At 46.3% G+C, this 27893-nt stretch overlaps 1 protein-coding gene across 1 annotated transcript; it reads left to right on the forward strand.

The window, feature by feature from the left end:
- Nucleotides 1–27858, forward strand: LOC119382617 (40S ribosomal protein S3). The gene is made up of 4 exons (XM_037650397.2): nt 1–131; nt 689–913; nt 13806–14088; nt 27656–27858. Exons 1-4 carry the CDS (start codon nt 102–104, stop codon nt 27844–27846), a joined length of 729 nt encoding a protein of 242 aa, XP_037506325.1. The 5' UTR covers nt 1–101; the 3' UTR covers nt 27847–27858.
- Nucleotides 27859–27893: the final 35 nt, after the last annotated feature.

The following is a 27893-nucleotide window of genomic DNA, read 5'->3' on the forward strand; positions in this document are numbered from 1 at the left end:
CAGCTAGCGCCGCAAAGAATGTTGTACGTAAGAGCAAGGCTTTGCGGTAGAGGAAGTGGAACATCGCAGCACGGAGAGTCTTTTCCGGTCTCTCAGCAGACATGGCGAACCCGATCAGTAAGAAAAGGAAGGTAAGTCACGCTATTTTAATGGTGTAATCATTAAATTGGAGATAAAATAAGGGTTTAGAGATCAGCCATAATGCCTCCTGCAGCGTTCCGCAATAATGCTGCGTTGTGGAAGTGTTTAAATTGCATGATAAAAACCGATTGGGAATGGTCACCCAGCCTGTCGCGTTTCGTTGAAGACGGTCCTTAGCCGCGGTAGTGTAACGTTGAGCATGTTTTCACTGACGTCGTTGCCGCAACATATACGTTAAGCTGCAGAATACTTGCGGCGTAATTGCTTCCACCTGTTGCACATCTGTGGTAGTGTTATTTAGTGTACTGTCGGAACACCGGTTTTGGTCTGCCCAAGTTGGCCTTACGCATTGCCTCGTGTGGTCAGAATGATAGTTTTTCTTGCTGTTACCCTAAGTGTAATGATGCGCGTGACCTATGCATGTTCTTGCTGTTTCAATGTGTGTTTGCCTGGAATGAATGCACGGCTTTTCTACCCATCTGCGCTTCGGACAAAATGCCGTCAGACACTGAAATCTGTGCATGCCTTTCTCTCAATTCGCTTGCAGTTCGTCGCGGATGGAGTCTTTAAGGCCGAACTCAATGAGTTCCTTAGGAGAGAACTGGCCGAAGACGGCTACTCTGGCGTGGAAGTCCGGGTCACGCCGCAAAACACAGAGATCATCATCCTAGCGACCCGGACCCAGTCCGTGCTCGGTGAGAAGGGACGAAGGATCCGAGAACTTACCTCAGTCGTGCAGAAGAGGTTTAACTTCCCCGAAGGCACCGTGGAGGTGAGCACATCTTGATGCGAAATGTGTAGCATGAATCTCGCTGCATTGGTGAAACATTATTATAAAACTTTGAAGCCGTTGTAACAGTTACATGTGGTTGGTGCTTTTGACAGCCGCAAAAGTTGACAGCGCGTTAGTTCTGTCTTCAGTTTGTGCGATCCAAGCAACATTAGTTATGGTATTAAGCTGCCTCCAGAGACTTGCGTATGTTGGGATTTTGCGAGTTTACCACGAAGCTTTTCGCTTTTGAAAGCAAAAGTTAATTGTAGTGTTAAACAGAATTCACGTTTTATGTTAAATGTGCTGAAACTGCCATAATCGTGGGAGAAAAAATATGGTCACTTTGTGTACAATGTGTAGACAAGGCTAATTCACTTGCATAATCCTCAGACAAGTACTTCAGCGTTATTATTCTCCATATAACTCCTGCTGCACATAAAGGCTAATCACTTTCTCCTTTGTTGTGTAAAGTGTACATATGCTTGCTGTGCTTCAATACAGGATGTGCGCACAAAGGCTTGATTCTAAAGAATTGTACCATGCTGCTGGTCGTCTTTTGTGCAGCATTGTAAAATACTGGACAAGTTGTTCAAAGCACTGGTACCTATTCAAGGATTTGTACAGGGGTCATATTGTGAAACTATCACGAAAGACAGCAATCACCAAATTGTTACCTTTGGTGCATACTATACTCGGCGACAACTTTCCTTGACAGCACTGTGGAAGCTACAGAACCGAAGTGCATGCCTGCTACCGCGCCAAGAAATAGTACTTACGTTTACTGATAATTTTCTCGTTTTTCTTGCTGAAATAAATGTTGCTTTATTTATTATGAGACTGAAACAGTTGCGGGAAGTCGTAGGTAAAATACAGTTATTGTTCACCTCGCAAGAATGCCTTCCTTTTCTTTCCATTTCTTAGACAGCACCACCTTTTCAGCATGCCCGTTTTCCAAAGTAAACATGGCGTCCGTGACGTAGTGGATCAGTGTGCGGCCGCAAACTCACCATTTAGTTCTCCAAGAAAAATGTACTCGTAATACGACACTACAATGTACTCTGAACAATCGAAATGTCTCTCCCGTTCACATTCCCTTCACATTATTCGTGAATATGTTTTCTAAACGCGTTAACGATGCGAGCGAGCAAAACCGAAATCAGCCGCAAGCTGCCGTACTACTTGCGGAGCAACACGAATGTGCGGAAGCCCCGCCTCCGTAGCCTTCGCTCCAATGTCAAGATAAGTTGTCGTCGAGTATAATAGGCTATTGAGCAAAACCAGAAAAGGGAGGGTGCCATCGAGTATTTTCAATGTTATGGTGCTGCTGACATACCTGTAATCATAAGTTTCCTGTAGAGGGAATGGCGCTAGTGTCTATGGGAGCTGCAATGCATGGCGCTTCAGCCAGCATGGGAATGATGGGTAGTACACAGATTTGTCTAAACTTCGTTCTTTCGGCTCCGTTTGGCTCCGCTTTGTTGGAAGACGATGTTCAGCGAAAGTCAGCGGTTCCACTTCACTACTTTAACCTTTTTTAGGCTCACCAATTCACGAAGTTCACGATGGTCCATTCTTTAATCCGAAACGAACGCCAAAACTCAGCAATAAACGGACCCACAAGTGCGTTCAAAGCCGTAAGTACGAAGATTAGGCAACTCCGTGTACTACCCATCATTCCCATGGTGGCTGAACGATTACACCGCCAGAGTACCCTCTAGGTAATTGTAGGAAACTCTATGCCTGTAATAAGTGAACACACCTTGTCACCCTCGGTTGGTGGGGAAGTATAGCATTTCAGTGACATAGACAGTAGTTCCTACTATTGAATCCTTGGTGGATGTGTGCAGCATTATCTACACTGAAGCTTTCAGCGAACATTCCCTTTGTGGTTTGAACATGCCAGCAGCATTAACCAAGTCCGTTGCTCGCGTCGTTTATCGTGCAGTGGCAACATGTTGTAACTGTGTCGCTGCAGAGGCATACCGCAGCTGAGCTCTATGAATAAGCCTTATTAAACAAAAAAAAAATACGTTTCACACAAGGTTGCATTTTTTAAATATTATGCTGTGCTTAACATGTACACAAGAAAAGTTTACAGGACTTTTAACACATCATATATTTCAAGTAGCCACAGCCAAGCCTGGCCACTGCGTAGACGCCAGTATGCACTGCATACTCTGGTCGCTTTGCACTCGGACAGTACGCTTGCTGTTGTGCTGTGAGACGTTCGAATCACCAACAGCCAGTGTAACAATGACGTCATGAGCAAGTACTTAATTCACTTATTCATACCTGCCAACTCTTCCAATTTGCCCAGGAGACCCCTGATTTCTGACCTGTGTTCCCAATTGCACAATCACAGCCATAAATCTCCCGATAAACTGCCTCTACCCATTTTGAAAATAAAAAAAAAATGACTAGAAAAGGTGAATAAAACGACACAACTTGTTTATATGACGCACCAAAGAAAAGGGAACGTCCACGCAGCTCGAGAGGTTTGCGGCCACTGTGTTCCTCGTTTTATGGCCCAGTTCGTAGAGGGCACAGTAACAGTGAAGAGGCTGTAACGCTTCTATAGTGACAGTGTTTCAGTCAGGCCGCAGGCCCGCTTCAAGTTTTCCAAGGCCATGCGTGCGGGGGCCGTATTCTGGATGCGTGGCCCTTCCAAGAACTTATAGCAATGGATAAACAAGTCCGCAACATGAAGCTTTCGCGCAACGCAGTCGCCTGCCCGCCTTGCTTGCCGCTGTGATGTGCAGTGTTGCGTGCAGAAAGTGCTAGTTACCTGCGGGTTTCAGATGTCTCCAAGAGTTGCACCTGTTTCAATGCACTTGAGTTGTGGGTTTACGAGAACAGCGACCCTGTTTGTCCATCTTCATGGTAGTGAAAGGGCGACTGCTACGCGTTATAGGTGAAAAGTACATTAGATGGGTTTTACAATAGCATGCAGTATGATGGGGTATTACTACAAATTACAGCTGTGGGGTTCGCTACACAGTAGTGCAGACTAGTTCCAGTTTGTCAGATGCACAGCTCGTGCTTTCACTTTCGCCCTTGCTTAACCGCGAAGTTTATATTCTGCGGCGTGCAGTGCTGTCGCTGCAGTATTCTCTCCGGTCGCAGGCTTTGGAAAGTGTGCGTGAGTTTTAGTTTTCACGGCTCCTTTTTGAGATCAGTACAGTTTTGTTGACCGATCACAGGCATTGCCGGAAACAACTTGTTTGCTGCCCTCCCTTGCATTCCTTTGAGCACCCCAGTTGCGGGTATTTGTCACCTTATTACTGCTGTTGAAATTAGTGAAAGCTTAATTAAGCAGATTTTATGTATGCATTACGGAGCTGATAAAATTAGTGAAAGCTTAATAAAGCAGATTTTATGTATGCATTACGATGAAGCTGTTGATAGAGAGCGCACCTAGTTTACCAGGCGCCATCGTGAACCTCCCTTTACGACTCTGTGTCCCCCACTTCTGGGATACAGAGCCACGACAGGAGGGACAGCACAGTTGTTTGTGGCGGCTCTCGTGCCAGTGGTGCCTTGCTGAAGCACACTTCGTTGTGGCTTGGCACAGAGCCAGACATGGTTCAGCACACTGTCCTGTATACAGTACTCTAGATGACATGAATCCATTGACCGCACACAATATATTCATGCCATCCTTGATTCATGTGATCCAAAGCACTTGCACATCAATAATGAACACACGCTTTATTAGGCCTAACTTCCATTATAAATGGCCATAGCATCCAATCGTTTTGATGTACTTGGTGGTTCAGATAAGCCCTGTCTGAAATGCACAAACTGCAGTGATTTCATCATTTACACTACCGGTATTGATAGGGGGATCCGATTTTTTTATCAGACCACGAAGAAAGCTATCTACATTATATCAAGACGATTTCACTGACAGTGCTCTATAACTACCTAAAGGAAGCCAGTTTTTCAGCACGGATGGTGAAAAAGGATCTCAAGATAACGTGTAAATGCCAGAGTCACTGAGCCATCCCTAGTCTTTCCAGCCAGCAAGCGCTTCCATCTTGGTTTCATTATAAAACTCAAGTTTTGTGTTTGTGTGCCTGTCGTCCTCACTTATGATGGCCACGCAGAAGGAAAATGCAAACAGTGAAACAGTGGAAGTTCTGACGAAGTTACCACAAAAACCGATATATAGGTCGGACCGGAATATAGGCCAAACCCCCACTTCTAACTACTGAAAATCGAAAAAAAAAGTACATGGAACGGCCAAAGTATCAGAAGGCGCCTTTACCATGAAACAAACACAATTTCAAGTGGCGCACAGTGAAAATGCCGTTTATTTACACGTGTGTTTACACATAAGTTCCACATGGCAGAAAGCCAAAAGATGGTCTCAAGCATTATCTTCGTAAAACGTCGCAACCGTCTTGACAGCAATAATTTGGATGCACTTTGAGGTCCCCGGTAGCAATCACGACGCAAGCGCGGCTCCTGGTTAAACTGTGCAACCTTCGTCTCCAACTCTAGATAAGCTGTGGTCTCGCACGGAAAGAAAGTTTTCTTCTGATCGCTGCACGCCGTGATGTGATCCCGTTGAGAACAAGAAAAAAAAAGCTCGTCGGAGCCCAAATAGATTCACAAGACAACAAGAAAAGCGCGAAATGAGACCACCAACAGCACAAGGCTGGTAGTAAACAAAGCGACACTGATGATTGCGATGGCAATGGAGACGGTTGACTTCAGTTGCCTATAGTGGCCAGACTGGCGAAGTTTTTCTGCCAATGACTGGTGTATAAGAGGGGGGGTCAACTTTGTAGGGGTGTTTCTTGAAAAAAAAATTCGACCTATATTCTGGTTTTTACGGTAGCTATAAAGTTGAACCCCCATTGTAAGTGTAAGTGGCATTGATGTAACAGACAATTGGGTATAAGAGACAGAAGTGTGCCTGCATCGAAATAAAAGTCGATCAGAGAATAAGAACATGGTACCTTGCTTGTAAGAGACACTGCTACTGGCAATGTGTTTGCCTGCTAGGCCTTTTCACTCGTTTATGGAAAGAAATATTTCTTGTTTGCGTCATTACAGTGTTTTCTCAAGTAATGAACCAACTAGCTCAGCAGCAAGCCCTGTTGAAATGTACAAGCCTGCTGTGGTTTGTACTCCAAAAAAAAAAGCAGCTGTTTATCGCAAGGATCAGACGAACAGCTCATATTCTCGGTATCCCCAGCAGCCGATGCCGGTGATACTGAGGAGACAAATAAGAGCCATGTCGTGCTCTCTGGTCAATGACAGGTGCCTATAGCAGCTTGTGCACAGTGGTGTCTCTTGTGTGGCCTGTTTGAAGGCCATGAAGGCCTGTTTATACAACAAGTTCTCTGTTGTGCATCTTGCATGGTGTGTGTGCATGTCAAGAGAGTTGTGGCATGAGTGAACTGGGCTTTTTGTAACAGTTGCATGAGAAAAAAGCCTAAGAATATGGCCAGGTTGGGTTAGTGCCATAAGACCACACGAACAGCATGAAAAAGGGCACCTGTTTCTGGGTCTAAAGCCTATTTCACATGCAAGCAATTGGATGTTCACGTTCATGGGGATTGAAGTGCACTTCAACATGCGGGTGCGGCTTTATTTCACATGCACTGCTTTCACACGAATACTGCTGCTGAGATGCGTAGTGTACCCCTGGCTCCGGAGCCTGTTTTGACCTTGTCCCTGTGATGTGCTCCTCATGTCACTGTTCACTGAGGCTCCACTATCGGTAGCTGCTCTGCTACTGGCTAAATTTTTCTAAATCTTGCAATATTGATCACAGTGGCATGCTCCCATGAAAAAAAAAGGGCGGGTGGTTCGGGGCTCACCTGTCATAATGTTGATGTGTAAGTAATCATGTTATTTATTCACCGATTCTGCTGTGTTGTTAGTGTCATTGAAATAGACCTGTATGACAGATACGGGCTCTGGGTTTAGTTTCTGTAGTGTGTGATTGATCATTAATGTACAGTACTCACGGATTTAAACGCATCAAATGTTTTAGTATAGCGACTGGTTGGCGCAATTACTAGAGATAACCAAGTCATGTTGCGATGAATTTGGTCACTAAAGATAGTGTTGCCTCTGATCTACGTGTTCGTCGAAATTATGCCGATATAACGCGAACTGAAGGTTGTGGAAACGAAAGTATGTGCATTACACTCAAACCTCGATATAACGAACACGGATATAACGAATTATCGGTTATAACGAAGTAAATGAAGAATAGTCTTGTCATAGCTACAGTGTTACCAATAAACGTTTATAACGAATTTTCGGATATAACGAAGTTATTTTCGTGGCAGATGTGACTTTGTTATAATGAGGTTTGAGTGTACTTGGCCCTAAATTGTCCTGTTTCAATTCGTGAGTACTGTACATGTAGGCCATTTGTGAGATCAATTAGGTTTAAGCACACACATTATTTCGTAAGCTTAAAGAGTCATAGAAGTCTGAACTGGACTGGTGCATGTCACGATGCCGTCGGGGATGTTGAAACAAACCCCAGCCAAAGCTAAGCTGTTGCAGCATAAGGATCTCGTTTGCTTAGCCATTGTATCTCGATTAGAATGTGGAAAAAGTAATGTTGGGACAAATGATGAAATATGAAAGGAGTAGCATGACAAGAAAACGAAAATGCGGTGCTGCTTTCCATATGTTCAAGTATCAAGCTTCTTTCGCACAAAAATGCAAGCTGTGTGTGTGTTTGCTGACTGCTTGAGTTCAGCTGCCTGGCAGCTTAGCCTTGGTGCAGAGTCTTCGCCCAGTGCTCTGCTTGTAATTGTTGATGCCTGCTATTTTTCTCTGCTTCACATTTTTATTTTTTTTATCAGTGCTTTGTGTGCTGGCAGTGTTCTGTTCCTGGACATGCTCTGAACATTTACACTCTGAGCCCCTTCACTATCCTAGCACTTTAGTATACGAAGTGATAATATGAAGTAGAAATACTATTTAAAGGCACCTGTCGCCATTTATCTGATATGTTTGCTGCTCCTAAGTGGGCACACTTGACAGGCTTGTATACATACACCGCACAAAAGGCCAGATTTGCTACACATCGGAAATGTAGTACAGTAAAAGCTCGTTAATTCGGATTTCTAGGGACCGGAAAAAATGTCCGAATTAACCGAATGTCCGAATTATCGAATGGTCGAAATAAACACAATAAATGCAAGAGTTTTTTCAACATACCTTTACTTTACAGGTAATCGCGGATGCGCCTCTGTTTTCGAGCAGAAATTCGCGCGGACACAATTTTTCTGAGCCCTTCAAGGTGCTCAGCAGCTAGCATGCTGTCTGCAGTGCCAAAACAAAATTCTTTAAGGACGACGAGGGCCTCCGCGGCTTCCTTCACAGTACGAGGGGGCCTGTGTGGCTCATAGTGTGGCTGCTCCTCTTCAGGCTCTTCGTTCTCGGATTCGTCGCCATGCATCACTTCCTTGACGATTTGCTCATCAGTCAGAGAGCCGGCAGTGGCAACGCCATCAATGCCGATATAATCGTCGAGTGTCACTGCATCAGGCATAACACTTCCGAAATCCTGCCAGTCATCGGCACCGTCGTTCGGCGACACTTCGGCCACTGCAGCATCGCTGGAGTCGGGTACAACAAAGCCACTGTTCCTGAAACAGTTGGCAATGGCGTGCGCAGGCGTGCTCTGCCACACATACGCAAAGAATGCTAACTGCGCTCAGGAGACTCACGTCGTATTGTTTGCCGACGTCATGGCACAGGAGCTTCTTGCCGGGAGAGCCCATTTTTTAGGGCACGCAAAATTTCTACTTTGGTGGTGAAGTCCTTGGCCTCGTACTTGGGCCGCTTCGCCGGCGTTGCCATCGGCGGAGAGTGTGTTCACACGAGAAGTCAGCACAAAAGCACCAGCAACGATCAAGCTAAAGGAGCCGTACTGAATTGTTCCTCGATAAACGGCGTTCAACGATGCAGCACACCAACGGGAGCAAAGCCGGCAAAGCAACAAAAATGACACCGCGCCAAACCCACACGCTATCACGCGCGAAGAAAAGGCGTTCAATCAGTCTCAAGTCAAGCCAAGCCGATAATTGATGTCCATGGCGATGCTGCGTTTGAGCTTCACTTTTGTTCCGAATAGTTCTTTTTTCGTTTTCGAGCCTCGCCAGCGGCCCGAAAGTCGCCGAATTATCCGATTTGCGGTCAAATCTGTCCGAAATAACGAGCGCCCAGTCTCATAGAGTGATGCATATATTTACAGGGACCAGATGACGTGTCCGAATTAACCGATTTTCCGAATTAACGAGAGTCGAATTAACGAGCTTTTACTGTAGATGTTGCACACACAAAAAAAGTAATTACTACTTTCAAAAAGGTAATATAGTACCAGTTACTGCCCTGGGAAATAATTGAGCAATTCTCGAATTTAACAGATTACATTACTACATTTACTCGATCTTAATGAGAGTATTTTTACTACCTTAATTTGCTTAGAATTTCCCCTCTCATTATTTTCAGCTAAATATACTAGTAGCTGTAAAGATGCTGCAACACACCGTTTGAATTGACAGCTGGGTGTGTCCAGATAAGATCGAACACGAGGTCCCGGTCACCATTCCCGATTGTGATGAAATTTACTGTAGGTCTAGGCATTACACCCAGAACAATGGTTTCGCAGTTAGTTTTGCGAAAAAAAATTTGTTCGCCTGAAAAAAAATTACAAATTCTGGCCGCAAAAAAACGCTTTTCCGTCAATTTCTCTATTTCTGAATTTTGAGCGCACCTAGGGAAAAAACGGTGCACTTCTTCGTCACAATATTTATTCCCCTTAAAGAAGAAGTGAAATACAATCTTATGAGTCTATTATTTTCCTTGCTTGTCGAAGCACTTTTGAAGAAAAAAATCACAAACTTGGCAAATCGCACAAAGTACCTGTATTTCATGAATTTATTGCTGCACGCAAGTTAAAGTGAGGATAATAAAAATCGGTACATATTAACATTCATACTTTCGCTCTCTTTTAAAATAATTTGCGCGGTTTTGTCGAGCTCCGTTTTACTTCATAATTGGGCTGAAACGTAAGTGATTTACCAAAAACGCAGAAATTTGAAAATGATTTTCTCAAAACGGCCATTTTTAATTTTTTTTAAAATCCCTCTGATTGAAGTCAAGGACGTCGTCTACCATTGTGCAGAAAAAAACGTTGCATTATTTTGGTTGCTAACAAGTTATAGTGCGTCAAATGAGACCATGCCAGCCTAGCGGCTGCGTCGTTCGTTATGGGCTGAAACTCGGATATAAGTTGCCCAAAATACTTGTACGTGACATAATCACAAATCAACAGCTCCACACCAACAAATGCGCAGCCCGGTGTCAAGGTTCAGCAAACTTTGTCTTGGGATCAGCCGCTTGACAAACCCGCAGCAGCGGCCGCTCGATACTGCGGGCACTCACATTACATGAGTGCCGCTTCGACTGCGGATGAGCTCCGCTTGCGCGCCAAACTACGCTCAGAGGACAAACGAGAGAAGGAATGCATCACTGTGAAATTAATGGCTGTTAAGTGCCAACAAATGTCATAATATTCAAAAAAACTCTGCCGGCAATTTCCCAGTGAGCGCCTCCAGTAGTGCGCTCATGTGTTGCTTTCTCTCTTCTGAAGCCCTAAAGATAATTAGGTTCATTCTATGAGCAACATATGACACAAAAGAAAGCCATTGACATCTAAAGAAAGCTGTCATACGTGCTTCCGATGGTCGAGCAACTGAAACTGCAGTTGTTCATCTCGTGCCAGAACACTTGTGTCAGCCGGCTGTGAAAAGAAGTGTGTCCAAGTCCTTTACTTCATTAAAGAACCGCTTTTAGAATACTGTGTTGTTGTGCGTCTGCAGATAGAATATTCAACGCAAGTCGAGCGTTTGTCATGATATTATGCGGCTTCGGGCATAACAGCAGGGAAAAAAATACATCTGTGCTGTATTGAAGGCTCTCACTGGGAAATTGCCGGCAGAGTTTTCGTTGCATACTATGACATTTGTTGGCACTTAACGGCCTTTAACTTTCACAGTGATGAATTCCTTCTCTCGTTTGTCCTCTGAGCGTAGTTGGGCCCGCAAGCGGAGCTCATCCGCAGTCGAAGCGGCACTCATGTAATGTGAGTGCCCGCAGTATCGAGCGGCCGCTGCTGCGGGTTTGTCAAGCGGCTGATCCCAAGACAAAGTTTGCTGAACCTTGACACCGGGCTGCGCATTTGTTGGTGTGGAGCTGTTGATTTGTGATTATGTCACGTACAAGTATTTTGGGCAGCTTATATCCGAGTTTCAGCCCATAACGAATGACGCGGCCGCTAGGCTGGCATGGTCTCATTTGACGCACTATAACTTGTTAGCAACCAAAATAATGCAACGTTTTTTTCTGCACAATGGTAGACGACGTCCTTGACGTCAATCAGAGGGATTTAAAAAAAAATTAAAAATGGCCGTTTTGAGAAAATCATTTTCAAATTTCTGCGTTTTTGGTAAATCACTTACGTTTCAGCCCAATTATGAAGTAAAACGGAGCGCGACAAAACCGCGCAAGTTATCTTAAAAGAGAGCGAAAGTATGAAAGTTAATATGTACCGATTTTTATTATCCTCACTTTAACTTGCTTGCAGCAATAAATTCATGAAATACAGGTATTTTGTGCGATTTGCCAAGTTTGTGATTTTTTTCGTCAAATGTGCTTCGACAAGCAAGGAAAATAATAGACTCATGAGATTGTATTTCACTTGTTCTTTAAGAGGAATGAATATTGTGACGAAGAAGTGCACCGTTTTTTCCCTAGGTGCGCTCAAAATTCAGAAATCGCGAAATTGCGGAAAAGCGTTTTTTGCGGTCAAAATTTGTATATTTTTTTTCAGGCGAACAATTTTTCTTTCGCAAAACTAACTGCGAAACCATTGTTCTGGGTGTAGTGCCTAGACCTACAGTAAATTTCATCAGAATCGGGAATGGTGACCGGGACCTCGTGTTCGATCTTATCTGGACACACCCAGCTCCACTTTGAGTGCTTTCACAACACATGTTAGCGGGCAACATGTGCTACTGTGAACTGTCCAAAGTCATTACAAGGCAGGATTTTTGTCAGTCTTTGTTTTTTTTTTCCTGTTTTATTCCTTCTTTACGAGCCAGTCCTGTTATTGTATTGTTTGACCTGCTTTGATCTCTTAGTGGCTAAGATGGTATGCTGCAGTCACGAGGGAAGAGGTTCTATTTCTGGCCATGGCTGCATTATGATGGGTGTGCGCAATGCAAAAACACTGATGTATGTATACTTGGATATAGGTGCGAGTTAGGGAATCCCTACTCTTCAAGTACATTCAGGTCTCTGTTATGAACTTCCTCATAATCACATAGTAGTGATTCTGGCGTGTAAAAACATCACAAAAACATCACAAAACAACCACTACAGCACAGGTGTGCTGTAGTGGTTTGTACCAGAAATCGGTTAATATATTGGAGGAATGGCTATGCATTCAAGCAGAAAGCCTGGTCTTAAAGTTCATTTTTAACAGGAATGTGTGTCTGGAAAACAGGTGACCTCTTCTTTGTCGGCCTGTGGCAACTTGCAGCCATGATGGTAAGCCAACTTAGCTGTGGATTAGATAAGGTCTATAACTGCAGAAGGCAGACCCACAGAAAGGGAGCACACTGTTGTCAGCCCTGTGAGTTGTCCTCAGCATTGGCAGCGAAGCACTCTCCCTTGACGAGGAGGAATCGGTGCACAAGCGTGAATTGAAACATGATGCTCTACACCCAAGACAAAATTTGAGAAGGGCTGGGAAAGGCAGACATAAGTACCTGCTCGGCAAACTGACATTGTGCATTAGATATCTGTACATTATTGCGCTAAACACATGCGGGTTCGATGGACTCATCAATGGAGTTGTTGAAAAGCTGCAGTAGGAGAACAAAATGGCTTTAGCCTTCCGGTCATCTTGCGCAAATGCATTAAAGGGACACTAAAGAGAAACAATGAATTGGTTTAGATTGATAAAGTGTGCTCGAAGAACTCTTGTGCAGTTTATTTCACCACTATAGGTTTATTATGAGAGGAGAAAGCCAAGTTGAAAGTTTCATTTTTAAATTTCGCGCCGAACTTTGTAATTCGTGACGTAAAAGGTTTCAAAGAGCATTTAACGTATTTTGGCGCCACTGGCTCGACGAAATTTCCACAAACTCGTTATGTCAAGTCTCTGGCCCCCTCGGAGGACAATGTACTTCGATTTAACCGATTACGAACTACGTAGGCCCAAGCAGGCGCCGTCAAAAATATCGACGTCATGGCAAATGGTGCGGGAATTCCAAGGTGGCGTCGCCACCTGTATTTTCTTTTTGCGCGTTTTCTCGCTTATTAAGCGTCTTCTCGCAGCAAGCGTGGTGTTTTTGGTATCGTGGAAGGCTGCTTTACTAATGCGAGAAAAATCGTTTTGCTCTTTAGTGTCCTTTTAAGGACCGTGTGACTTTTGCCTTCAAGTCATCTTAGGTGAATGCTTGAGGGACCTAGTGAATTTTTTGGAGTTATGAAACTAAACAAGAACATACTGTTGTGTTAAACCTCGCAAAACCGCCCAGTGGAAATTTCATTTTAAGGCATAGAGCAATAACCGAAGAAGGTTGAATGTGCAGTGATGCAAGCAGATCTTTTTTGAACGGACAGTCTAAGTGCCGTTACAACACACCGAACTACTATATTTTTTTTTGTTTTCAGAATTGCAATTGCACGGCATTAAATTACATTATTGTAAAATAAGTCCTTCGTTCCAAGCTGTGTTCAGCTACATAGTCCGAGACAACTCATCTGTTTGGGTACGATGGTGCTATCTAACGTTTCTACGTGCCTGGCAGCTAGCTTAGGTAATTTCCTTGTTCCCGTGCAGCTGTATGCAGAGAAGGTGGCATCTCGTGGCCTCTGTGCCATCGCCCAGTGCGAGTCCCTGCGCTACAAGCTGATTGGAGGCTTGGCTGTGCGAAGAGCATGCTATGGTGTGCTTCGCTTCATCATGGAGAGCGGCGCCAAGGGCTGTGAGGTGGTGGTCTCTGGCAAGCTGCGTGGCCAGCGAGCCAAGTCCATGAAGTTCGTGGATGGGCTCATGATCCACAGTGGAGAGCCAACAAACGACTATGTCGAGACTGCGGTGCGTCACGTGCTGCTGCGGCAAGGTATGTAATGAAGTTCTGACTGACAAGGTCGTAGCTCGAACCTATTTTATCAAAATATTAAATCCAAAGTTGGTAGGTCAACTTACAGTCGATCGACAAGATTGTAGGTTGACCCGCTTTATCAAAATATGAAATCCAAAGTACCCAATTAAAACTGAAACTAGTGCTGCCAGTAACGGTGGTGCAAATGAAAAATTGTTACGCTGTGGTGTGGTTGCAACATTACATGTGCTTTCCAGCACTACCTATAGAATATAATTATTCCACATGCATGCTTTGAAGGAATGAGTTTCTTTCTGTTTCAACTTTTCTCAAGTCTATGTCACCATCAGGAGTGCTGCTGCTGATAGGAACAGGTTCTTCGATCGATGATCGACACTCCAATAAAAATGACTCGCTCGCTGACCACACGACACGCCCGAATTGACGGGGGTTGAATTAACGAGGATGAGGTTTTACTGTGCTGTATCATCTCTCTTCATGGTTCCTTTAATGCTGATGCCTCAGCAACCTGTCAATTTTATACCCATTTTACATGGTTGTTTGGAAGGCCTTCTAAACTTAGTTATTTTGACTGAAGGTCATGTTCGAGCCACTACAAGCCGCTTTCGAAGGCTGCCAAGTCAGTAATATAAGCGGGTATGGAAAACTGCAGCTGCATTGAGCGGTGCAAATGTTGCAACAGTTTTGCTACTAAACAACTCAAAGAACTAAACATACATGTAAAACAATTTATTAAAATGTCAAAAATGTAAAAAAATTCTGGTGCTTTTAAGTGGACTCGTACTTTTTAGCTTTTGGTGACATAAAAATAATCTGCAGCACCACAATATTTTTACAGTCGCCGACCGTTTATTCGGACTCGGCGGGAACCGCCAAAAAGTCCGAATAATTGGGAGTCCGAAAAAAAGGATTCACCAGAAAAAAACGCTTTTATTGGCCGAGCGGCCGTGAAAAACTTGTCAGTGTGCGCCTGTACACATGTACGCTTACACGCGACCTAGTCAGCCTGTATTTCAACCAATGTTTGCCACCCCCGTGGGTCATCAATAGCACTGCAACGGCCTACGCTAAATCCGCATTTGATGGCTGTGGTGCGGGAGGTGCGTCATCACGGCAGTCACTGTCCGCATGCACTGGCTCGAGTAGCTGACGGATGATCACATCACCCAACTCGGCAAAAACTCCCAAGCAACTTCCACCTGGTGAACAATCGCGGCTTTTTTTGCCATCGTTAAGGCCTTGTAGTTGCCGCGTTTCTTTAGTTCTGACGGTGCATCGACGGCGCACATGGAATGAGTGGCAATTTCAGCCTCGCACGCCAAGGAACAAACAAGGGAGCGAGACAAAGCTCAGGGCTCTGGACGCAGATAAGGCCTAGCCACAAAAACGTCTGACAATGCGAACCCTCACACGCCAAATGGAAACGACGTTGGGCTAGTTGATGTTGCAGCGCTTCTGTTGTCGTACCCTCTTTATCAGAATTTGAATCCGCGCCGTACTCATACGCGCTGTCATTCACCTCAAACGCCACACCGAGCTAATTACAATCTTGGCTTGGCTTGGCCTGCTGTTCGGCCATGGTAGCCGTTCAATGGACACTTGACTGGCTAAAACCAAAAGGTAACCGTTACATGTAGCCAACAAACATAGCTTTCAAGATCAGTAATTTCTCCGTGGATTTTTGACACTGGCACGATCTTCAGTTATAGCCAGTGCAACATTTCAGTGCTGGCAACCCAGCAAAAATATTGTAAACATTGCTGGGGCGGTATTTTGTAAGCGCTGAAAACATTCCCAAATTCCTTAGCTAGCTATTGGCTGCTTGCTCCCTCTCGTTCTTCCATTCAGTCCCGCCTCCATTCTGTGACAGAACGCGTACAAAATAGCGCCCCAGACAGCTTGTCATGGCGTTGCACTCGATCAGCCAGCTGAAGTCCGAAAAATCGAACGGCGGACTGTGGGGCGTCCGAATTTTCAGTCATGAGTTTATATACTTCAACGGGACGAGTGGCGGTGCCGCGGAGGTGGCCGAATAAACGAGCATGTCTGAATTTTCAGCGTCTGAATAAACGGTCAGCGACTGTACAAGAAATGCCTGAGACACGCAACATCGTTTCAAAACTGACGTGTAGTAGCACCACAACTGAGTCAATAGAGTTGTATATTGAAGGTTGTCGCTTGAAGGCATTCCAGATGTGCTCGTTTGACACGGGTATTGGCCAGCTTGTTACTGTGGATAAAATTGGTGGAAGTTTTTAGTTAAGCAGATATATTTGCATTATGGTGCCATCAAGTCTTCATTCATAGTGAAGCTGTTGATACAGAGCACACCACATTTACCAGGCACCATCGAGAACCTCCCTTTACGACTCTGTCTCCCCCACTTCTGGGATACAGAGCCACGACAGGAGGAATAGCGCACTTCTGTGGCGGCTCTCGTGTCAACAGCGCCTTGGCGAAGTACGATTCGTTGGGGCTTGGCACAGAGCCAGACATGGTTCAGCATACTGTCCTATATACAGTAGAATCCAGATGATACGAATCTATTGACCACGTGCAAGATATTCGCGGCGTACTAAATTCTCACGATCCAAAACAAGCCGACTTGCACATTAACAATGAACACAAGCTTTATGAGGCTCATCTTCCATATGAAAAGCCTGTAGCTTACGATTGCACTTAACTGCTCTCGGTGGCTCAGATAAGCCCCATCTATCATGCACAAACTGTGCAGCAATTTCGTCATTCACACTACTGGCATTTATAGGAGGATCAGGCTTGTATTGGATTATAAAGCTATAAAAATCTATTTCAAAGCATTTGTTTCTGCATCTGCAATGCCTAATCTACGTTATATAATAGAATCTCAGTGATACGAACGTTGAGCAGCATTGCTTTGACTCAGTGACTGTTGGGTGCGTATGTATGCAGTGAAAGCTCGTTAATTTACACCTCGTTAATTCGAAATTTTGGATAATTCGAAATGGTCTCCGCAGTCCGGTCCGCGGTGCATAGGAGACCATGTGTAAAACGACTCGTCATTTCGAACAGAAATTGCCGCCTCTGCGGATAATTCGAAACGCGCGCCGCCGAGCGTTATCGTCGTCAAACACCAGTGGAAGCTTTTACGGACGAACGATAGGTGGCACGACCGGTTTTTTCGAGCTTTGATGGGGCTCGGTGCTTCAGGTGGCCTCCGAGCAAAGGGCGAGCAAAGTATGGCCTCCAAAAGCACGGGAGCAATTTTGTTCTGTCGCCTTCCTGCTAGCTGGCGCCACTTGTACTACAGTCTACGCTCGTTATAACGGACCCGCATTCAACGGACTTTCGGATACAACGGACCATTATTAGTTTGGTCTGTGTATTAAATTAATGGAGCGAAGTTCGGTTTTAACGAACCGTGATACAACGGACTATCGGCTACAGTGGACGAAATTACCGGCACTTTTTGTCGCAATTGGGCGCATAAAGCGGACTTTTGCCATGTTGACGCGGGCTGATAACAGACTTCACCACGCCGCTCTCCGCGAGCTAAAGCCACGGCAATTTCAAATGGCAGCTGGCAACATTGGTGGCTTCCGGCCAAGCCAAGCCTCCAGCCAAGCCAGTCTGAGAGCACGTTGGCGACTATGGTTATGCACGGACGTAGCTAGCTGACGCTATTTTGTCGTGTTCCCGTGCTTGACTGTTCTGTCTGTTCGCAAATTTTGAGGTAATGGCCTCCAGAAAGCGGAAGCAAATATCAATGACCGACAAGCTCAAGATAGTAAATGCGGTCGCTCACGGTGAGAAGCAGGCGGACATCGCAGTGTTGAAGTGTTGCAGCTGAGTGAAATGCGGCGCAAAGTGATAACAGCATCGTTAAGGGTGCTCGCCAATCGCTGATCACTAATTTCTTTTCAAAGTAACTGTAAATAAAAAGTTTGTGATTTGTATTAGATGTTCGTCACTCATTGCAGTAACGTTGTTAGACATCGCGACCTATGTTTTGAAAGCAAGACGTTCCGGTGCTCCGAGCAGGTGAGTTCTGCTGTCAAATTAGAATTTTAATGCGAGAGGTGCCTTGGTGCTGCTCAGTTCAGAACTCTCAGATGAACTTGGGGCCGTCCGGCGATCCTTGGAACGGAGGGGGAAGGGGGGGGGGGGCTGCGCTCCCGGCAATAGGCGTCCCCACTTCAGCAGATATGCCTTCCCGTCCTCACAAATAAGAATTTATTCGAAGCCGATCAAAAGGAGCGTATGAAAAAGCCTACTAGAAACGTTTTATTATCGGGCTAAGCTTCGTTTCGTTGCTGAGCAGGAGCCACATGGCGTCCCTGCATCTACTGTAACGGCACTGCGCTGCAATTTTGTTAATAACCGTTGCTAGTGATTAAGTCTTTTCTAAACATGCTGGTGAATGCACTCAGCGTTCACCAGCAGAACTAGCCTGCTGCTGAGCGAAATCGGAGCGATCGTCACACGGTAACGCAATCCACCCCCCCCCCCCCCCCCCCCCCCCCCCCCCCCCCCCGCGAAGTTTGGATATTACGGGCTTCGGATAAAACGGACTCATTTTGCCGGATTATGATGGTCCGTTGTAACGAGAGTAGACTGTATACGCGAGAGGCTGAGGCAGTGGAGTGGCGGAGTAGTCCTAGGCCGTACCTAGCAGCGTTACTTTGTTGTTCGAGCACGTTGTTTGTTCACGCCAGCTACGCCGTCTTATTCCGCATCAAAGTAGCAAGATGCCGTGGCGCAAGCACTAATGTGCGAAGATTGTCAAGGAGAAGGTGAAGATTTTGCGAGAGGTGGACCAAGGGAAGTCGAACAAATATGAAATTGCAAGGAAGCACGGCATACCCCCGAGCACGCGGTCAACATACATACAGAACAAGACGGCCATTGAAAACGCCTATGAAGCCGAGGATTTTGGCACCAGTCGGAAAAGGCTAAGGACAGCGAAATTCCTGGAACTGGATTCATCTTTGATTATCTGGGTTAAAGAAATGAGAGCCCAGAGTATCGCATTGAGCGGACCTATCATCATGGCCAAGGCAGCCGATTTCGCCCTGCGCTTGGACATTGAAGACCTTGTCGCCTCTGAGGGATGGTTCCATCGTTTCAGGAAGTGGAACAATCTCATATTCCGCACGTTATCCAGCGAGGCAAAGGAAGTGGACGCCGAAACATGCGCTACTTGGAGAAGCGACACCCTGCAGCAGTACTTGGAGAGCTACTTGCCACAGGATGTGTTTAACGCTGACGAGACAGCATTATTTTTCAAGTTGCCATACAAGACAAGACACCTACAAGGGAGACAGCTGTGCCGGTGGCAAGCGCAGCAAAGAGCGTATCACTGTTCTGGTCGCCGCAAATATGACCGGTACGGAAAAGGTCCCCGTTTTTGTGATTGGCAAAGCGCACAAGCCACGGTGCTTCAAAAACATTCGGTCACTCCCGACAGAGTACACCGCAAACAGGAAAGCCTGGATGACAAGTGACCTATTCAGGAAGTGGCTATTGAAATTCGTCAGGCGAATGGAACTGGGCGGCAGACGCGTTCTTCTTGTCATCGACAACTGTTCGGCGCACAAAGTCGACGTTGAGCTGAGAGAAACAAAGTTAGTGTTCCTTCCAGCAAACACGACTGCGGCCCTACAGCCAATGGACCAGGGTGTGATAAGGAATATCAAGTGCTTTTATAGGCGTCACATGCTGGAGAGAATGATTTTGTGCGCGGGCGACAGGAAAGACTTCAGCATTACGCTGCTCACTGCCATGCACATGTTGGTGCACGCATGGGAACAGGTGACGGCGACCACAATCGCAAACTGTTTCCGCCACAGTGGATTTGCAGCTGGAAGTGCGCAGGATAGTTGTGACGTCGGGGTGGATGGGGCTGAGGAGCTCATGCCAGTGGCATTGCGCGGCACTCTTCAGGGCGTACGTTTTGCCGATTATGTTGAAGTTGACACCTGTGCACCGGTGTGTGGTGCCCTGACTGATGAGGACATTATCGCTCGAGTAGCCGGTGCGCAGCCTGTTGCTGAAGAGCCAGAAGGTGAGGAAGACGAAGATGACGAAGCGCCTGTGCGCCAGTTAGCTTCTGAGGTGATGGAGGCACTTAACGCGTCTCTTCTTCAGCTTTGAAGAGGGTGAAGAGAATTCCCTGCGCCGTGTCCGCGCGCTGGAACAGAGAGCAGCAGCTCTGGCATTCAGAGAAAAGAAGCAGATGGTCGTTACCGACTTTTTTGGCCAATAAATATTTTTTGTGCCCCCACTTCCGAAATCCATCCATTTTTGCTCACTTTCATTATTTCTAATTTTGTTTAATTCGAAATTGCTCAGCGTCCTCGTGGAATTCGAATTAACGAGCTTTTACTGTATTTACTGTATTAGAAGTTTCGTCGTTGCCTTACGCGATCACGTCGATAGCGAGCATGGTTTCGTCCACAGCGGTTGTGACAAATGAAAACCACAGTTCTGACTGTGTGTGCACTGGCCGCACGTGTATTTTCGAAGCTTCCAGAGCACGCTACTCAAGGCCACCACTTGATGGTTTCGGTACCCAAGTTCGTGTTGCCGGTCGTGACACTGAAGAGTTCGGTACGTCCGAATTTCGGCCCATTAGACACAATGGAATTTGGCTAGGGAATACAGTAGAATCTCCTTGATACGTTCCCGCTTAGTACGATTTCTCGGCTTCCATGCTTGCAATCGCGAAAACAAGCTAACCCAACAGAGAGCTATGTGTAATACGTTCCCAGAAAATACAATTATTCGGCAGCAACGTTCAGCACCGTGGGAAACTGCGGTCGTATGATACGTTCTGCAGCCAGAAACTCCTTCAGCTGTGCAAAAAGGGCCCTCTCGTGTACTTCTGAAGTGCTAAGTGGCAGACTGCCGCCGTGCGGTGACGGCTTCTCCGCAGTGCCTAATTTCCCCCTCCGCGTCGTCTGTGCTTTGATAGATCGTCCCCTCCGTGTCTTCGAATTACTCGATTGCCCCCTCAGCCATTGCCTCGGCTCTCTGTCAACCACACACCGACCCGAAGGCAGGCGGCCATGCTGGCCGTCAAAATCTTCACACAGAACGAATAGAGGCTGTTGTTTCTGCCACGGTTCCGTACGAGACCTAAAGAAACGCACGTGCCGCCGCGGCTACACAACACGTCGCGCCTCGTAACTATAGCAACGGCGCCATTGTGCACAGTGTATATGGCTGATAAGACGTCATTTCCTCCACACTTTTCTCCCAGAGCGCGTTCGTTTTGCGTATGCCTGAGAATATCGCTTCAGCTTTTTAGCAAACCTAGCCACATATTTCCAAGCGGCAATGCAGAAAGAACCGACGTTCAAGCGGCGCAAAGTTTCGTTTGCTGCTGCGGCGGTAGCGTTTCTTTACGTTTGCGCTCGTCTCTGCGTTCGATTTTGCAATATCTGGGTTGTCTCGGGATTTCAATACACGTGACTACAGCGTTGTTTTCTGTCAGGACCGGAACTACCGTATTTACTCGAAAATAGGTCGGGCACGAATATAGGTCGACCCCTACTTAGTGTTCTACGAGAAAAAAAAATAAAATATTCGAATATAGGTCGACCCATGTTTTTTTTTTAAAAACAGAAAAAATTGAAACTTAGCACACCTTTATTTACAAGTTAATCTTCGTCAGATGTGCTAAGAAGGTCGTCGTCGTCGGATTCTTCGCAGGCATCTGCGGCTTCCCAAAGGACGTCGTCCTCGCTGCCATCGAGCGCGTTAGAAATGCAGCACTTTTTAAATCCAGTGACAATAATTTCTGCAGGCAAGTCCTTCCACGCGTCGATTGGTGTCGATCACCCATTTCTACAGTGTTCTAGTACACTGTACCCACGTCGCAACTTCACTGAGGGAAGCCTTTCTGCGGCTTCCCGTCGGTGTCATGGCGGCATCCTCCTTCATGAGCCACTCTTTGCCACCCGGTCCTTAAAGGGCTTGTTCACGGCTACGTCAAGTGGCTGTAGCTGGGACGTCATACCGCCAGGTATGACGACCAGGTCTGTGTTGGCCTTGTGTAGGGCCTCCTTGACACCCACGGGCAGATGTGGCCTCTGAATGAATCGAGGACCAGCATATTCGGCAGGTGTAAGTCTGCTCCCGGCCGCTTCATCCAAACCACTTTGAGCCACTCTTTCACCATCGCCTCGTTCATAAACCTCTTTTCATTTGCGCGGATGATCACGTTCTTGGGGAATTGCTCATTTTTCGAGAGGGTTTTGCGGCGAAATACAATGTACGGCGGCAGTTTCGTCCCATCTGCCGTGCAGCACAGCATCACGGTAAACCGTGTGTGCTCATGACCTGTTATCAACAGGCGCACGTCCTTTGCCCCTTTGGTTGTGACTGTCGTGCGACTGGGCATGTCAAAGTAGACTGGGGTTTGGTCAGCGTTCCTTATCTGGCCCAGAATGTAATTTTTCTTACGGCGGAGTTTTAACACGTAACGCTGGAACTCTACCAGCCGTTCCTCATGCTCTGCCGGCAAACGCTGACAGATAGTTGTCCTGCGACGAAGAGACAGGCCGTTCCGCCGCATGAACTTTTGCACCCAGCCCCGACTTAGCTTGAACGTTGACCGAGCAATCCCGTCCCGTTGTGCCAACTGCCGGGCTTTCGTTTGAATATCCTCGCAGGAAACCGGGAGGCCTTTGGCACGTTCCTCTTCCACATGGAGCCTCAGTTCTTTTTCCAGAGCGTCATGCCTGCTGGTTGCTGGGCCGCGAAAAGCACGATGCCGTCCGTTGCACGCGAGAAGTCGGTCCCGCTGCTTTCGCCAACCCCTAATCAGCTTTTCATTTACACAGAACTCTCGCTGCGCGGCACAACTGCTCGAGTTCTCGGCAAAAAGTATCACTTGGTGCTTGAAGTCAGCTGTATAACTCTGCCGACGTGACATCGTCGCAACGACGCACAAGCAAATGCGAGCAGTCGCCCCGTCACGCCGATCGTACAACGAACACAGAGCGAGGCGGCGAGGCCTCAGGCCAGTGCCAGTGCGGCTGCGCGCCGGAAGGCGGCACCGCAGCACGGCTAGCGGGCTAGGGACTTCACGGCCTACCTAGGGAAATCGTGGGTTTCATCGCAAACAGGGCGGAGCGGCTGCATTTCGCGGGGGCTTTGAAAAGGCGGTACGCGGCTATACCATCAATAACCTTTTTCTTAATTACTTAGTCGGAAAAGGGGGGGTGGGTGTGGTCTTTATTCCAGATTTTATGATATATAACGTGCGTATGTAGCAGGAACTGCTTGAAGAACAGTGGGCGCGGCAGTTGAACGCCATAAGCTCGGCGCTTTTGGTTCGTGAATATAGGTCAAGATTTTTTGGTCACGAATATAGGTCGATAGCTGGTTATGAGCAACATTTTCGGAAAAAAAAAGGTCGACCTATATTCGAATAAATACGGTAGGTGTCTGACCTCTGGGTGCCAGCAAGATGCCAGGAGTAAGAAAATCGAAGAGTCCCTCTGTGTTTTTTGAGAAGTAAATGTTTTTTGTCCTTGCACTTCCATTGGGGCTTTTCAGCCTCAATGTTTACTGGATTCGGATCGTGCATTTATTGTTCGCGTTTTTTCTTTTTTTCGGAAACGATTATCAATGAGGTTCTAGTGAATTACGAATTCTTTTCAGCCGGCTTTGTAGCACCGAGATTCTACTGTATCAAGACGATTTCACTAACAATGCTGTAGAACTGCCTAAAAGAAATCGTTTTTTTTTTTCTTTTTTTTTTTTGGCACATAGCGCAAAAAGGAGCATGGGTGTATACTAGTATCACTGAGCCATCTCTTGTTTTTCCTGCCAGCAAGTGCCTCCATCTTGATTTCATTAGAAAACTCAAAAACTTGTGTCAGTGTACTCGTCCTCGTTTTATGGCTGTGCTGAAGGAATTTGTTATCAAAAAACAGTGGCTGGTCTGACAATGTTAGCAATACACTTACACCAGCATGCTGAGAGGCACCTATGGCAACTGTGCACCACTGCTACAGGCAGAGTGTTGCCTGCTAGGCCTTTTCGCGAAGACTTCATTAGTCCCACCGCTCCTTGTTAAGCCGTGTATGTAAGATGCAAAACAACGCACATAATAGAAAGAAAAACAGTTGCCGACTGTTAATTCAGACTTGGCGGGAACCGTTGAAAAGTCCGAATAATTGAGAGTCTGAAAAAACGTATTCACCAGAAGAAAAAAAAAAAGCACCTTTATTGGCCCAGTGGCTGAAAAAACTTGTCGGTGTTCTTCACACACACACACTTACGCGCTACCAACTAAGCCTGTATTTCAGCGAGTGCTTGGCCATTGCTCTAGGTCGACAATTGCACTGTTGGCCTGCGCTAAATTCGCATTTGATCGCTGTGGTGTGTGTGGCGCGTCATCATCGGAGCCAATGTCGTCCACCTGCGCTGGTTCAGGACGATCTCATCATCGCCCAACTCGGCAAAAACTCCCGAGCAACTTCGGATTGAGGTCGGCCACCTTCCACCTAGCGAATAATCATTGCTTTTTTGCCATTGTGAGTGTCTTGTACCGCATTTACTCTCATAATTTGCGCGCTTTTTTTCGTGAATTTCGAGCTTCGAAAAGGGGGTGTGCAAATTATGCGGAGATTTTGTGAACACATCTGAAATAACGTGCAATATATAGTCCTCACACGCACGGTATAATACATTAAAAAAGAAAATAAATTATAGCGCAAACGAAGGGTACTTGTTTATTTAACAGAATTAGCACGTACTTCAACCAGCCAGATCCGATCATGCACGGTCGTCAGAATCACTGGTCGAGACGTCCGACTAAGAATCATCGCTTTGGCTGCTGTCACCACCCTCCCAAAGTGCATTGTCCTCGGTTCCGTCGAGCGTGTTCGACAGCCCCGTGTTCTTGAAGCTCTTTCTCGACAATGCTGGAGAAACGAGGTCCCATGGCACGGCGATACCGGTGGACCCAAGCTCTGGCACATACAGTAATACCTCGTTAACTCGAAGTAGTAAAAACCAGAAAAAATTTCGAGATAAGCAGATCTTCAGAATAGGCAAAGTTGTGCAAATTCCATGGAGAAGTCCAGTCCTCTCTGGCCAGTTTCTTACCTAACTGGCTCTTTGTAAAGGTTTTAAAGAAAAATAATGACATACTAGAGCTATCAACCAGCTGTGTTTTTTGGCACTGCCTTTTTATTTAGTGCAGAAAGACAGGCTAAGGGGCCTCTCAGTAACACTAGCCCCTAGCAAAGCTTTCTTGAGTTGCTTAACACATCGCATATGTCGATCATCTGCGCCGCTGCACTCGACTTTATTTCGTATCAAGTTGCGATAAAGCACTGCTGGCATGGTCCGACTGTCTCGTTTACTGCTGGAGCAGCATGGCCGCCTCCCAAACACGAAGCATGTTTCTTGTTTCGGCTGATGTCATCACCCGTTGAGTAGCTGCGTCGACACTTCCGTGATCACTGTGCGTGACGCCACATTGTTTGGCTTAAGAAAGTTGTCAAACTAGCCGATCTTGCAGGCGAGATCAGTGTAGCCCACTGCCAAGTCCAGAGAATAGGCCTTCTCTGTCAATGTTGTGACTGGAAGGGGCTGCTCTCGCACGATGCAACCACACAATCAGCGTTGTTTTGACGTCTGGAAGCTTTGAGCCTCGAATCTGCTTCTTTGATTAGGGCTACCTTTCGTTGCAGCATCAGTGACTTGCTTTGCTTTGGCAGCGTTAACCTCACCACATCGCACGGCCGCCTAAAAAATCCATGCAACAGGCCTTGCATAGATAAAAATGCTGAAATCGCATGTCTGACGGTAAACAAAACAAAGCTTTTGCATCTCACGGGGTCATCAAAAATACTCGTTTCAACAGTAAACATGGAACATTAATATGCGACAAAAGAAAGCTGGCATACATTTATACTTAGACATTAGACGGCGCGTGCGCACGCATAATGAACCAGATGTGTTGTGACCCGTCACAGCTAGTAGCCCCTTCCTAATCTTCGTACGCTTTTCTGCATAACACCAGAGTACTGCGGCAAAAGTGACTTAAGGAGCACTTTGCATGCGATAAATGTAGGCCAGAAAACTTTAGACATGCTGTCATTTCTTGTTATTTTTATTGCAGTGGTGTTCGAAATGTTTTTCGGTAGATTTGCGGCTGCGCCTGCACAATCTGGAGGTTGACTGAAAATTCTGGAGTTCCCCGTGTAAATAGGGAGTGGGCAGGCGTGCGTGTCCCCCATCAATTGTGCATGTTGACGTTGTGAGGCCTAGCTCCTTTGCCAAGGCCGTCTACTTTCTCTGTTGGTCCTCCACCACCCACCACCTTTCATAGGATGTCTGATTGTGAGGACATGACTTGCATTTTTGTGGCAGGCACATGTAAACAGTGCAACGACACTGCTTCAACCACAGCAGCACGTGTCGGCACATCAAAATTTGAAAAATAATAATAAAAAGAGCGCAACGACGTGCTTCTGACAAACTGGTGGTGCGGCACACATGCCTCAGCCGCACATGAATGCCGCGTCGTCGCGGCAGCTTGGGCAGCACCTGTTCGTATTAAACGTTGCGGGGGTGAAAATTGGTTTGCAACAGCCATATTCCATTACATTGCAGCCTAATGGACCTTGGCAGGTACTACCGAAAAATTCGTACGAGCCGTGATCGTATCACTGAGGTTCTACTGTATACACATTCTCGTCCTTGCCAAGACAGTACAGCAGTGTACCCACTATGATGGTGAATGGGCCAGTAAACAACCCCGAGGTCCAAAAATTTTAACGAATGGAAATATGTGCACTTTTGCTATGTGAACATGCTGCCGCAATAATCTTGCGAATACGTTCTATAATAAGGAAGTTACAGGGTTTAGAACATCCGTTTCAGCTGGTTTCAAATTTTCGCGCGGGAATTGTTTCTCGAAATGAAGGGTCTGCGCGGCGCGCAGCGCTGTAATATTCGGAAAACGTGATCGCCGCGGTCTACTGTACGAATTAGCGAGCTTGTTTGGGGGGTGTAAAAAAAAAAGTCGCAGCCTGTTTACGGGTCCTTTAAATGGGCTGTGTGCTGGCTTCCCAGTTGATGGTGAAACAAAATGTTAGCTTTAGGAGTACTTATGCTTTATTATGTTATAGATTTGAATGTGTGGTAGCTTGTTCCTGTGAATGCTGCTACTATGCATTTGATCCAAGCACGAGAACCTCAGTATATGCTGTGTTGCTTTGTTGAAGTCAACTGGAGTTGGTACTTACTGCTAGCAAGATGCTATGTACGATACAGCTCCCCACCCCCACCCCCCCCTGTTCTAGTGAGCAGTTAGTCCGCAACAATTGTTTGAGATTTTTTGCAGAAGCCAGACAGGTAGCAGTGTAGCAGAATGTGTCATCAGCATTACCTATTTTTCAGGTTCTCTGCATATTTTGACTGAAAGAAATATATGCGTCTTGGTCAGGGTTTCATTTGCCGAGCTTACTGAAGTTCTTTCAGAAAACGGTCTATAAATATAGTACGGAGTGATGTCTGTCATTTTGCCAATTTGCTATATTGTTTTACTTTTGTGCTGCAGGTGTCTTGGGAATCAAAGTAAAGATCATGCTGCCGTGTGATCCCAATGGCAAGCTTGGTCCCAAGAGGCCACTCCCTGACCACGTCTCCATCATGGAGCCTAAGAAGGAGCCCAAGAAGGACGCGTCTGGCCTTGACTACGCTGAAAAGGCAGCTGGGGACAAGGCCGCTGCCCTGTCTGCCCCTGCCTAAGCAATGGCTCTCCCTGCCGGCGAATAAAAAACATCCCTGTCATTACA

The sequence above is a fragment of the Rhipicephalus sanguineus genome, chromosome 2 (genome assembly GCF_013339695.2).
Source record: "Rhipicephalus sanguineus isolate Rsan-2018 chromosome 2, BIME_Rsan_1.4, whole genome shotgun sequence".
In the NCBI taxonomy this organism is placed as follows: Eukaryota; Metazoa; Arthropoda; class Arachnida; order Ixodida; family Ixodidae; genus Rhipicephalus; species Rhipicephalus sanguineus.

Bases quoted from the DNA above. Each gene is read 5' to 3' on its own strand.
- LOC119382617 (XM_037650397.2), top strand. From the start codon at position 102: ATGGCGAACCCGATCAGTAAGAAAAGGAAG. The intron at 914-13,805 runs GTGAGCACATCT...GTTCCCGTGCAG, and splicing joins TCCCCGAAGGCACCGTGGAG to CTGTATGCAGAGAAGGTGGC. The intron at 14,089-27,655 runs GTATGTAATGAA...TTTGTGCTGCAG, and splicing joins TCACGTGCTGCTGCGGCAAG to GTGTCTTGGGAATCAAAGTA.